Here is a 12,660-nt window from a genome sequence, read left to right as displayed (position 1 = left end):
TGGGATATTTCACTCAGCATAATGTTCTCCAGAGTCAACCATTTTGAATAATATTGCATGAGTTCCTTGTTTTTTAATGCAGCATAGTATTCCATTGTGCAAATATACCACAACTTCTCTATCCATTCGTTTGTTGATGGGAACTTAGGTTGTTTCCAACTCCTTGCTATGGCTTTCTTTATTCCCACCATCTTTTGTTTTTTCCTGTATTATTGAAGATTTTACCCATTATTGTTGTTAAGTGCCATCAAGCCATAGACGACTCTTAGTAACCCTATGAATGAAAGACCTGAACACTTTATAACTTTCATCATTTCTCCAAGTTCGTAGGGTTTCTGGAGGCAAGCTATTTTAGAAGTGGATGCCACTCCTGCTTCCAAGCTTGTTTTAATCGGGAAGCTCCACCAAACACTGTCCACCATGGGTAACCATTATCACATTTAACACATCAGTGTCAGTGTTTAGCATCACAGCAACCACGAATTACCTCTGTACAGCAAATGGACAGACCAGTGCTATACCACTTAGAAGAATGTTTGATCAAAAACAGTTAAAACCAGGTCTGAGGGCTGTAAATTAAAATCACCCACCTTTGGCTTGGTAGCATAACTTTCTAGATTTTACCCATAGCATCCTTCATTATTGCAACTCAAGGCTTGAGTTTGTTTTTCAGTTCATTAAGCTTGACAAATTCTGAGCCAGTTCTTTCCTTTCTTGTCTCCTAACTCCAGCTCTTTGCACATTTCAGTATATTAATATTTTGTCTCCCCACACTGCCCTTTGAAATCTTTTATTCAACTTTACTTCACCATTTTTTCCCTTTTGTTTTAGTGTCTCAACATTGTAGTTCAATTTTAAGAGTCTCTTGTGACATCCATTTTGTTCTTTTCTTTCTTCTCAGTCTTAGCAATGACCTTTTTATTCCTAGATAATATCCTTATTGTCATCCCACAGCTCATCTGCTCTTCAATCATTAGTCTTCAGGGCCTCAAACCCATTCTTGAGATGATTTTTAAATTCCAGAAGGACCTAATCAAAGTTGTACTTTGCTTTTTGTGAACATGTTTTTATTTTCTTCAGCTACAATTTAAACTGGCACATGAGTAATCAATCGTTGGTCTGTGTCATAATCAGCCCCCAGTCTGGTTTTGACTGCTGACACTGAATGAGACTCAGTGACTTTTTTCTTACAGATGTAATTAGTCTGATTCCTGTGTAGCTCATCAAGTGAGGTCCTTGTGTTTAGTTTGTATATTTTAAAGAAAGTATTTACAATGAATAAATCATTCACTGTACAAAATTCAATTCTTTCTGCTACCACCTCTGTAATTTCTACCAAGCTTATAATTACCAGTCCTTCTTCGTTTTCAACATTCGCATTCCAGTCACCAATTTTTATTATTAATGCATCTTAATTATATGTTCTGTCAATTTCAGACTGCACAAATTTGTAGAAATCTTCAATTTCTCCCTCTTTAGAATATTTTAATAACAGTGGTGTATTTTAACAGCTGTTGTTTTAATTAATTTACCAAATCTTTTCAGATCTGCTCTCTAACTTGGAGTTAGAAAATAGAATGACTCATCTCCAGAAAGAACTGAATAAAGAAATTGAGGAAAATGCAGCTTTGCGCAAAGAAGTTAATTTGCTCTCAGAATATAAATTATTATTTTCTGAAGTAGAAATGTTGAGAAAAGAGGTAAACACATTTTAAACAACTAATCCTTCTTTTATAATAAAGACCTCACAATATGTTATGTGCTATTGAGTTCATTGGAATCATAGTGAGTGACCTTTTGAACAACAGAGCTGAACCCAAACCTAACCTGTACCATCTTCACCATCTCTATATACCTGAGCCAAATGATATAGTTACTCTGTCAATCCGTCTGTTAAGTACCTTTCTTTACTGACCCTCCACCTTTCTAAACAAGATGTCTTTCTCCACAGCTGTGCCCTCCTAACAACCTGTCCAAAGTAGTTAAGGTGAAGCTTCGCCATCTTAACTTCCAAGGAGCACCCTGGTCTCACTTTCTTCAAGACGTATTTGTTCTTTCGGCAGTCCATGGAGTATTCAGTACTCTTCCCCAACACCACAACTCAAAGAGTCATACCTTAATTGTTTTAATATAATCTGTTTTACAGCAGGCCAGAAATCCTGTGAAAATTTGAGTCTTACTACATTGCAATTAGTTTTTGTCCTGTTATTGCTGTGTTGCACTGAGTTGGAACCAACTCATTCAAAGTTGACCTTCCAGTGGATTTTCAGAGGCAGTTAATCACTTAGGAAGAGATGGCCCCTTCTTCTCTCATAGAACAGCTGGTGGTGGATTCAAACTGCATGCTTTGACACTGCAGCAGAGCTTCCTACCACTAAGCCATCAGAGCTTCCTGGGTTTTTTCATGCTACTGGGTTAAAAAAAAACCAAAACAACAAAACTATCTTACTATATATGTGTGTATATGCATAATGTTGTGTGTGTCTCTCTGTTTGTATATATATATATGTGTGTGTGTGTGTGTGTGTGAGAGTGAGCACTCTAGTGGTATATATAGTAGCTCTGGTGGCCTAGTCCCTAGAGTTTTGCAATGTTTACCCAAAGACTGCGTGTCTCTGATGATTGGAATCCAGGAGCAGTGCCACAGAAGAAAGATGGGCAATCTTCTTCCATATAATCTATAGCCTTTGAAACCCAATAGTGGGTGGATAACTGTGAGTTGGTTCCAACTCCATGACAGTGAGTGAGTAGGTGAAGGATGGATGGATGGATGGATGGATGAATGGGTAAAAGAGAGAACAAGAGCACACTCCACAGGTATAGTCCGTAGAGAGTTATGCTACTATCTTAAAGGCAGCTGGTTCAAATCTATCAGTGACTCTGAAAAACATAGGCAATCTCCTCCCATGCATTTACAGCCCCTAAAAACTCACTGGAGAGTCAGCTCTGACTTCACAGCAATTTAAGCTTTATGATACATAGAGAGAGATAAAGATATTTCAAGATATATTGAAAAGTATGTAGGTAATATAATCCACATTGCAGTCGTTTTTGTGGTCGCCAAATGGAACATTTTAAATAGATCGTAGACTTTTTTGTTGTTGGTTTGTTGGGTTGACTTTTTGTTTTAGTCAACATCAACCATATTGAACAAACCAATAAAGAGGTTGACATTGATAAAGTTTTAGAAAACAGTAGATCTTGGAGACTGGTGAATTATTCTCTAAACCCATGGCTTGATTTCCATTAGTTTTTCTTTAAAATAGATGCTATGTTTAGTCCCAGAAAATAGGCAGTTAATAAACATCTGACCTAAGGTTTCATTGCTTCTCAGCCTTCTAAACCCATCTTATAACAACTCTGCTAGCTTTTTTTATGTGCTCCTTTATCTGTCACCTTTCCCCATCTCTCTTTATCCCATTTCTCAGTAACTAACCTGTAAGAAGATAGAGATTAAATTTAGATATTTAAATAATATGTAATTATTTAACATACTTGTGGATTAAGATTTTGGAAATCTGAACTGCATTCAGAGATTCTAAGGAAAAGACATTAAATGCAAGTCAAGTTCTGAGAAAAGCCATAAAACTCTTGCCATGCTCCAAAGTTAGAAAATACTTTATAGAGTGGTAGGTAAGGAAATAAAGAGACATCCTGAGAAAGTGTTCATACTTAATCCAATTTTTAATATAACCCAAACAGATTAACAGGATAATATATTAAGTTATAAAAAGATAACAATGAAAATAATGCCTTTGTTCAGTCAGATTGTTTAATTTAAATGTGTTCTTTTATAGATAAGAGTTTTTCTACCCTCTAAACTAACTTCAATAGACCATAAATGACTAACAATCATGAATCATATTTCTTTTCCATAGATACGTGATAAATCTGAAGAACTTAATCTAACAACATCAGAAAAAGACAAGCTTCTTTCTGAAGTAGCTGATAAGGACAGTAGGATTCAAGGTTTATTAGAAGAAATTAAGAAAACTAAAGATGACCTAGCAGCTACACAGCTCAATTATAAAAGTATTGATCAAGAATTCCAAGATTTTAAAAGCCGTGACATGGACTATGAAGACAAATATAAGCTGGTCCTTGAGGAGAATGCAAGACTGACTCGAGACTTAGAAGCCCTCTCCAAAGAAATTAAAACACTTGGTTTAAGTTTGGATGATGTCAAGATAGAGGTTGGTACTTTTAAAGAAGTTCTTTTTAGCTTCTGGGATTTAAGTTTCATGTTTATGGCCATGGAATACTGTATTACATTTATTTTTTTTTTTCTTCTTTTAAAGCTTTCTCATAAAAGCCATGAACTTCAGGAGAAATCAGCTGATTATCAAGAAAGGTTAAATGAAATGGAAAGGCTGAAGGAAGAAATAGAAAGTAGAGATTCTAGGCTGCAAACTATAGAAAAGGAGAAAACATTGGCTAATGAGAAACTGCAACAAACATTGGAAGAAGTGAAAACCATAACCCAAGAAAAAGATGACCTAAGAAAACTCCAAGAAAGCCTGCAAATTGAAAGAGACCAACTCAAAAATGATATCCAAGACACTGTAAACATGGTAAAAAAGAAAAATTGGATTGACTAAACTTTAAAAATTTGGAGACACTTTTAAAATTATAAAAGCCTTTATTAATTATTTATGATAAACTAGTAACTATGAAATTGTTTACCTTGTTCCAGACTCTAATAACATTCTTTTTATATTTCTTTTACAAAGAATATAGACACACAAGATCAATTACGTGATGCTCTTGAATGTTTGAAACAATACCAAGAAACAATTAATACCCTGAAGATGAAAATTTCTGAAGAAACTCCCAGGAATTTGCAAGTAGAAGAAAGCATAGAAGAAATTATGGTTGAAAATCAGGAAAAGGTAAGGGGTATTTCTTTTTCAAGTGTTTATGTTCTTATTTAGAAGCATTATAGTTTTTTAATGTCACATTCTAAAATACATAATTATGACCTTGATCATCAAATACTCGTATTAACAACCAGCAATAGTATTATAAGCATAGCTCTATGTGTTGAAACTGACAGGATGTAGCTTACCATAATCAATTTTAAAAGGGAAAGCAAAAGTTCAAACTGTACAGTACTTTCTTTTCTGAGACTCCACATATTTGACATGTCTTTAAAAACTCTGTTGTTGTTGTTGTTATGTGCCATCGAGTTGCTTGCGACTCATAGCGACCCTAAGTACAACAGCCCTAAACCCTGCTCTGTCCTGTGCCAATCTCACTGTCTCCGAGACACCCATCCTGATTACCCCAGTCACTGAATCAATCCACCTCATAGAGGGTCTTCCCCTACTGTGCTGTCCCTCCAACCTCCCAAGCAGGACATCTCTCTCCAAGGATGGGTCGTTTTTTGCAACATGTCCAAAGGTTTGTCATTTGAAGCCTCAGAATCCTTGCCTCCAAGGAGCAGCCTGGCTTCCTTCTTTATAGGAACAACTAATTCTTCTTCCCATTGAGTTGCTACCATAAACCTTTCTGTTAACATCCGGGAGGTGTAACTATTGAGTCACCAGCATTCTTTAAGATGGTCATAAGTTATTATAAACTATCCTGGAAAGGGTTAAACTAGGCAGCTACTTGGAGGCAAGGATTCTGAGGCTCCGTCTAACATACTTTGGACTTGTTGTGAGGAGAGACCGGTCCTTGGAGAAGGGCATCATGCTTGGGAGGGTGGAGGGACAGTGCCGGAGGGGAAGGCCCTCTATGAGGTGGATTGATTCAGTGACTGAGGTAATCAGGAAGGGTGTGTCAGAGACAGTGCGATTGGCACAGGACAGCAGAGTTTAGGACTGTTGTACATAGGGTCGCTATGAGTCACAAGTGACTCGAAGGCATTTAACAACAACAAAATTTTTAAATTTGTATAGCTAACATACAGCTAAATGTTTCTGAGACTAGCATATCATTATGTTGTTGTTCCTAGGAGCCTTTGAGTTGCTTACAACTCATGTCGACTCTATGAACAACACATCTAAACCTTGCCCTGTCCTGAACTATCCTCAATATCTCCAATACACTCAAGCCCATTATTAGTCATTGTGTCAATCCATCTTTTGTGAGTCTTCTACTCTTTCTCTGACCCTCTCCCTTTCCCAGCATGATAACCTTTTCCAAGGACTGACAATATACCCCAGGTATGTGAAATGAAGTTTAAGCTTCTTGGCCTATAAGGAACACTCTCCAAGACAGATTGTTTGACAGGTCATAGGATAGATATTCAGTACCCTTCTACACCACCAAATAATGAAATCATTGAAAACTAGTCTTTTGTCCATATATCATGAGGCTGCCTATAGTGGTGCCCTGATTTCACACTAACAATTATTGTATCAGTCTTTGTCTCTTTTACCATTAAGTCCTTATATTAGCTTACTTCTACATAAGACATTTATGGATAAATGAATTTATCCTAAAATGCATTTCTTAGTCAAGATATGAAAAATGTATAGAGATGAGTTATGCTAGTATCGTGTGAGATCTCAAAGTCATTACCATCGAGTGAGAAGCAACTCATAGCCAACCCTCCAGTGGGTTTTCGGAGGCTGTAAATCCCACAGAAGGACACTGCCCATCTTTCTCCCAAAGAGCTGCTGGTAGATTGTAACCACAAGAGAGATAGAATTCTATAAATATTACTTTGTCCTCTACATATAAAAAAAACCAAAGTCAGGAAGCCTCTAGGCTTTTACAAATAGAATTGCATCTGAAAATAAAAATTTGCAGGATATAGGGAATGGGGAATAATTGACAGGCCTTGAAGGGCTGATTTCTTTATTTTAGAAACATTTTCTTCCTCCTTTTCTAATACTAAGAAGCATAGTACTATTAGTTGAAAACCTAGAGAATTTTTATAGAAGACACATAGGAAAGAAAAGCAAATATCTTTTGCTTACTGTGCTTAGTTTATATAAAGTCAAGTTAACCTGGCATACAATATGTTGTTGTTGTTGTTGTGTGCTGTCAAGTCAGAACCGACGTATAGCTGATCTTCTAGAGGGTTTTTAAAGACTGAGTCACAAGGGAGAAAATTGCCTGATGGATTGAGCAGCCAGGCGTGCAGCAAGGTATCTATTAATTATCAGTAGCTAACCAGGTAATTCTTAGTAGTGGGCTGGGTCCAAAGCACAAACTCTGAAGGTGGCAGCATTGAATTAAACATCTGGCTTTGTTTTCAAAGTGGCTCTGACAAACTGAGTTACCCTCTCAGAGTTTTGATGTTGTTGTTGTGGTGGTGGTGGTGGTGGTGGTGTACTGTAGAGTCAGGACCGACCCATAGCTGACCCTCTGGCAGGTTTTCCGAGGCAGTTAATCTTTTATTTTATTTTATTTTTTTTAAATCTTGGATTTTAATTTAGAGTAACTCACAAGTAGGAATAACCTGATCACTCCTTCTCTAAATACAATATGTATTCACTTTTCTTTGTCTTGCTGCATTGTCTGAAATCTGAAAGCAGTGGTTCTGAACCGGGGTGGTGTGACCTTAACTCTCCATGGGACACCTGACAAATTCAGAAACCATTTTTTACCATCAGGACTTGATGTGAGAGGCAGTTAATCTTACGGGAGAAGATTGTCCATCCTTCTCCCAATGAGCAGTTGGTGGCCTCAAACCACGTGCCTTCAGGATTGCGGCGCAGCTTCTTACCACGAGAATTCACCTGGGGTTTAATATTATCATGTTTAATGGTGATGATAATACTGATCTAAAGCAATAACTCACTGCCAGTGAAGTTTATTCCCACTCAGAGTGTCTGAAAGAAGCTGTAAAATTTTATGGGTAGAGACTGCTCATCTTTCTCTTGCTAAGCAAAGTTTCACATTTAATAGCACTATGTTCCTTAATAGTAGAAAAAAAGGAAGAGACCTTTCCTGCAACAACTCAGCCCTTCAAAGACGGGTAGATTCAAACTGCCGACCTTTTGGTTAGAAGTGCACCTCATAGCAAACTATGCCACCAGAGCTTCTTTCATAAAGGCCATGTTGTTACTATGTACTGTTGATTTGGAACCAACCCATAACTGACCTCCTAGTGGGTTTTCAGAGGCAGTTAATTGTATAAGAGGAGATTGCCCATCCTTCTCCTGGGGAGCAAGCTGGTGAATTTGAATCACGTTCCTTTCTTAAGGCTAAAGTACAGGTTATATATGAGAATATGTGGTACATAACAAGCAATAATGATCCAGAAAGTATTAAAAGAAGATGGAAAGAATATACTGAATCACTGTATCTAAAGGAATTGGCAGACACAGAAGAATTTTATGAAACAACATATGAGCAAGAGCCTATGGTGATGAAAGAAGACGTTCAGGCTGCTTTGATGGAAATGGCAAAAAATAAGGCCCCAGGAATAGATGGTATACCAACTGACATATTTCAGCTAACAGATGCTGCCCTCGATGTGCTTACCAAGTTGTGCCAAGAAATCTGGAGAACAACCACTTGGCCAACTGACTGGAAGAGATCTATATTTGTTCCCATTCCAAAGAAGGGTGACCCATCAGAGTGTGGAAACTATAGAACAATATCATTGATTTCACATGCAAGCAAGATTCTGTTGAAGATTATCCAAAAGTGACTGGAACAGCACATCAGCAGGGAACTGCCAGAAGTCCAGGCTGGGTTTAGAAGGGGTCGTGGTACTAGAGATATTGTAACTGACGTTAGATGGATCTTGGCTGAAAGCAGGGAATACCAGAGGAATGTCTATCTGTGTTTCATTGACTATGCAAAGGCATTTGACTGTGTGGATCATAACAAACTATGGCTGACTCTGAGAAGAATGGGAATCCCAGAACACTTGATCGTTCTAAGGCGAAACCTATACTTGGACCAGGAGGCAGTCATCAGAATAGAGCAAGGGAACACTGCATGGTTCAAAATTGGGAAGGGCATACACTAGGGATTCATCCTATCGCCATACCTTTTCAACCTGCATGCAGAACAGATTATTCGGGAGGCTGGGCTCTATGAGGAGAAATGTGGGGTCAAGATTGGTGGACGACTTATCAGCAATCTGCGTTATGCAGATGACACAACCCTGCTTGCTGAAAATGAAGAGGACCTGAAGCACCTGCTGCAGAGGGTCAAGGACTGCAGCCTCCTATATGGATTGAGGCTCAATGTCAAGAAGACAAAGATTCTCACCACTGGACCAATTGGCAGAATCAGGATGGATGGTGAAGAGATTGAGATTGTACACAGCTTTAGTTTGCCTGGCTCCACAGTCAACACTCTTGGCACCAGTAGCCAGGAAATTGAAAGTCATATTGCCATGGGAAAATGTGCTGTTAGGGACCTCTCCAAAGTACTGAAGAGCAATGGTTTCTCTCTGGAGACTAAAGTACGCCTGATACAGGCCATGGTCTTTGCAATCACTGTATGAATCAGAGAGTTGGACAATGACCAAGGAGCATAGAAGGAGAATTTATTCCTTTGAGCTGTAGTGCTGGAAAAGAGTATTGAGAGTACCATGGACTGCTAGGAAAACAAACAGATTCATCCTGGAAAAGGTTAAACCAGGTGGCTCCTTGGAGGCAAGGATTCTGAGGCTCCCTCTAACATACTTTGGATATGTTGTAAAGAGAGACCGGTCCTTGGAGAAGGACATCATGCTTGGGAGGGACACCACAGGAAGGGAAGGCCCTCTATGAGGTGGATTGATTCAGTGACTGGGGTAATCGAGATGGGAGTGTCAGAGACAATGTGATTGACACAGGACAGAGCAGAGTTTAGGGCTGTTGTACATAGGGTCACTATGAGTAGCAAGCGACTCGACGGCACATAACAACAACAACAACAAGCAATATCATTATCAACTATTTTTATTACTGTAAAATTATTTTTTAAATTCTCTGCATTATAGACAATCTACATAGACAAAATCCCAAACTCAGAAAACCAGCAAACTCAACTGATTTCCGATGTTGGAGATGATGAGCTGACTGAGCTTTCTCTACTTCAGGAGAAAAATGAACTGCACCAAATGTTAGAGAGTATTACAGCAGACAAAGAGCAATTGAAGGCTGACCTAAAGGAAAACATTGAAATGGTAAGATTTTTTATAATGTATATGATAATGTGTCTACGTCTTTGTACGTTTTACCAACTTCTAAAAAAAAAAAATCAAACCAAACCCACTGTCACTGAGTTGTTTACATATGTTAAGTGAACTAATATATAGGTAGCTATATCTTCTAAAACTTGTAAGATCATATAGTATGTGTTTTTATGTGTCTGATTCTTTCTATAATTCCTTTTACATTTTATGTATATACTATAATTTGCTTCTCTATTTTTTTCCCCTGATAGAAATTTGCATTATTTCAAGTACTTGACTATTTTCAATAAAACTGCTATGAATATTGTTATATAAATCATTTTATGGACATGTTTGTTTTTTGGTGATGGTTTTGGGTTTGGTGTGGTTGTTTTGTTTTGTTTTTATTTATGGAGCACCTAAACTAATTAACTGAGTATTAGGGATCTGGATATTTAACTTTATAATGATTTACTAGACTGATTTCCAAATAGTTTAATTTTTTATTCCTACCAATAAATTCTTTATGTTCTCGACGGCACATAATAACAACAACCAATAAATTGGAATTTTCATGTCTTTTCATTCTTACCAATACTTCATATTGTAATATTTTTTATTTTAACCGTTCTAGTGAATATGTACTACATTATTGTCTTAATTTGCATCTCCATGATGACTAATAATGTTAAAGCGTTTCTATGTAATTATTGGCCATTGTCTACATATCTTTTAGGAATCTTCTGTTCTCTCACTGGTGTGTGGGTGTATATGAGTGTAGGTTTTCAGTGTACTGGTCTTATACTCCTCACCCAAAGGTGGCACTCTCTCTGGTCATTTGAATTCTCCTGAATGCTTCGCAGGAAAAAAGATGGGCAATCCTCTCCCATGGGATTTACCTTCTAAAAACCTTCTGGAGAACCACCTATAAGTTGGTTCCAATTTGATGACAATGCATTAAATCAATATATTAACTACTCACTTTCTATTTAGTTAGTCTTTTCTGGTACAGTTTTCTCTGGTTTCTTTATGTACAGTCAGAATAAAATGACTGTTTTCCCCCTAACTTTATAAATGTAAGCTAATATTTAGTTTACTCTCAACATTTATTTGTTGATTGATTTTAATTCTAGACTATTGAAAACCAGGAAGAGTTAAGAATTCTTAATGATCAGCTAAAAAAGCAAAAGGAGATAATGGCACAAGAAAAGAGTGAGACCCTTGAGAAAGAAGAGGAGCTTTCAAGGACCTATGAAATGCTGGCAAAAGTTGAAGAAAATCTAAAGGAAAGGGTGAGGGTTGTTTTTTTTTTAAGTTTCCTTCCAGTAATAAATTTTTATTCCCCATACACCCAATCCCCAAATTAGTATATATCTCTAAATGAATAGGTCTTAATGACACTTGGACTTTAACAACCCTTCCTTATGAGAATAAGATTATTCTAAAATCCTTAGCTAGGAGGAGGCCTTTTATCATCTAAACTAAACTCCATTTTAAGCTATATGATATATTCTTTCATTAAATATTTATTTATTAGACACAACCATAATAAACAGGGCACTGATTTAGGTGCTTAAAGTTCATTAGTCAGAAAAAACAAATATCCTGCTCTTGTGGGGATGTATATGTGTTCTCCAAATATAAGATATATCACTAATGCTTCCTTTCTTTGATGCCTTAAAATATTTACATTATAGAGTAAAATGCTCTTTGGAGACTGCTTTATATATATTGTATCGGTTGTTATTATCATGTGATTAGGTGGTGGTGGTGGTGGTGGTGGTGTTGGTTCTTAAGTGCCGTTGAGTCGTAGACGACTCATAGTGACCCCATGAAGGAAAGACCTGAACGCTTGTATAGTTTTCATTGTTTGTCCAAATTCGTAGAGTTTCCAGAGGCAAGCTATTTTGGAAGTGGATGCCACTCCTGCTTCCAAGCTAGTTTTAATAGGAGAGCTCCACCAAACATTGTCCACCATGATAACCATTATTGCATTTGATGCATCAGTGTCACAGTGTTTAGCATCACAGCAACCACGAGTTACCTCTGTACAGCAAATGGACAGACCAGTGCTATACCACTTAGAAGAATGTTTGACCAAAAACTTTTAAAACCAGGCCTGAGGGCCGCAGATTAAAATCACCCACCTTTGATTTGGTAGCATAACTTTCTATCCACTAGGCCCCACAGTACTCTATGTGGGTGGTGGTGTTGTTAAGTGCCATGGAGTCATAGATGACTCATAGCAACCCTATGAACGAAAGACCTGAGCACTTGTATAACGTTCATCGTTTCTCCAAATTCATAGAGTTTCCGGAGGCAAAGTATTTCAGAAGTGGATACCACTTCTGCTTCAGTAGTATGTGATTAGGCTACACAAAAATAATTGATAGACTTTAAAATAAACTTTTATAATTTTATCTATTTTTGATAGAGATATTTCTAAGATTTAATCTTAATATACTTCATTAGTGGTAGTATGAATAAGAATTTTTTTCTTGATTAATTTTATACTTATGAATGTCTATTCTCATCTTGTGCTACTGTAATTATGCTACAATTTTTGAGATGTGTCTTCTAAGCTACCAATA

General features: G+C 37.2%; 1 protein-coding gene across 1 annotated transcript in view; it reads left to right on the top strand.

The window, feature by feature from the left end:
- CENPE (centromere protein E, 312kDa) overlaps nucleotides 1-12,660 on the top strand; it is a 131,999-nt gene that overhangs the window by 63,849 nt on the left and 55,490 nt on the right. Inside the window, 6 exon segments of the mRNA XM_006893116.1 lie at nucleotides 1,546-1,700; nucleotides 3,879-4,193; nucleotides 4,299-4,571; nucleotides 4,731-4,889; nucleotides 9,896-10,081; nucleotides 11,203-11,361. Coding sequence (XP_006893178.1) covers nucleotides 1,546-1,700; nucleotides 3,879-4,193; nucleotides 4,299-4,571; nucleotides 4,731-4,889; nucleotides 9,896-10,081; nucleotides 11,203-11,361 — 1,247 coding nt within the window.

The sequence above is a fragment of the Elephantulus edwardii genome, unplaced genomic scaffold (assembly GCF_000299155.1).
Source record: "Elephantulus edwardii isolate Elephantulus edwardi_28Jun2011 unplaced genomic scaffold, EleEdw1.0 scaffold00122, whole genome shotgun sequence".
Taxonomy (NCBI): domain Eukaryota; kingdom Metazoa; phylum Chordata; class Mammalia; order Macroscelidea; family Macroscelididae; genus Elephantulus; species Elephantulus edwardii.
Note: the sequence above shows the minus strand (reverse complement) of the source record. Positions and strands in the feature narration are given on the sequence as shown.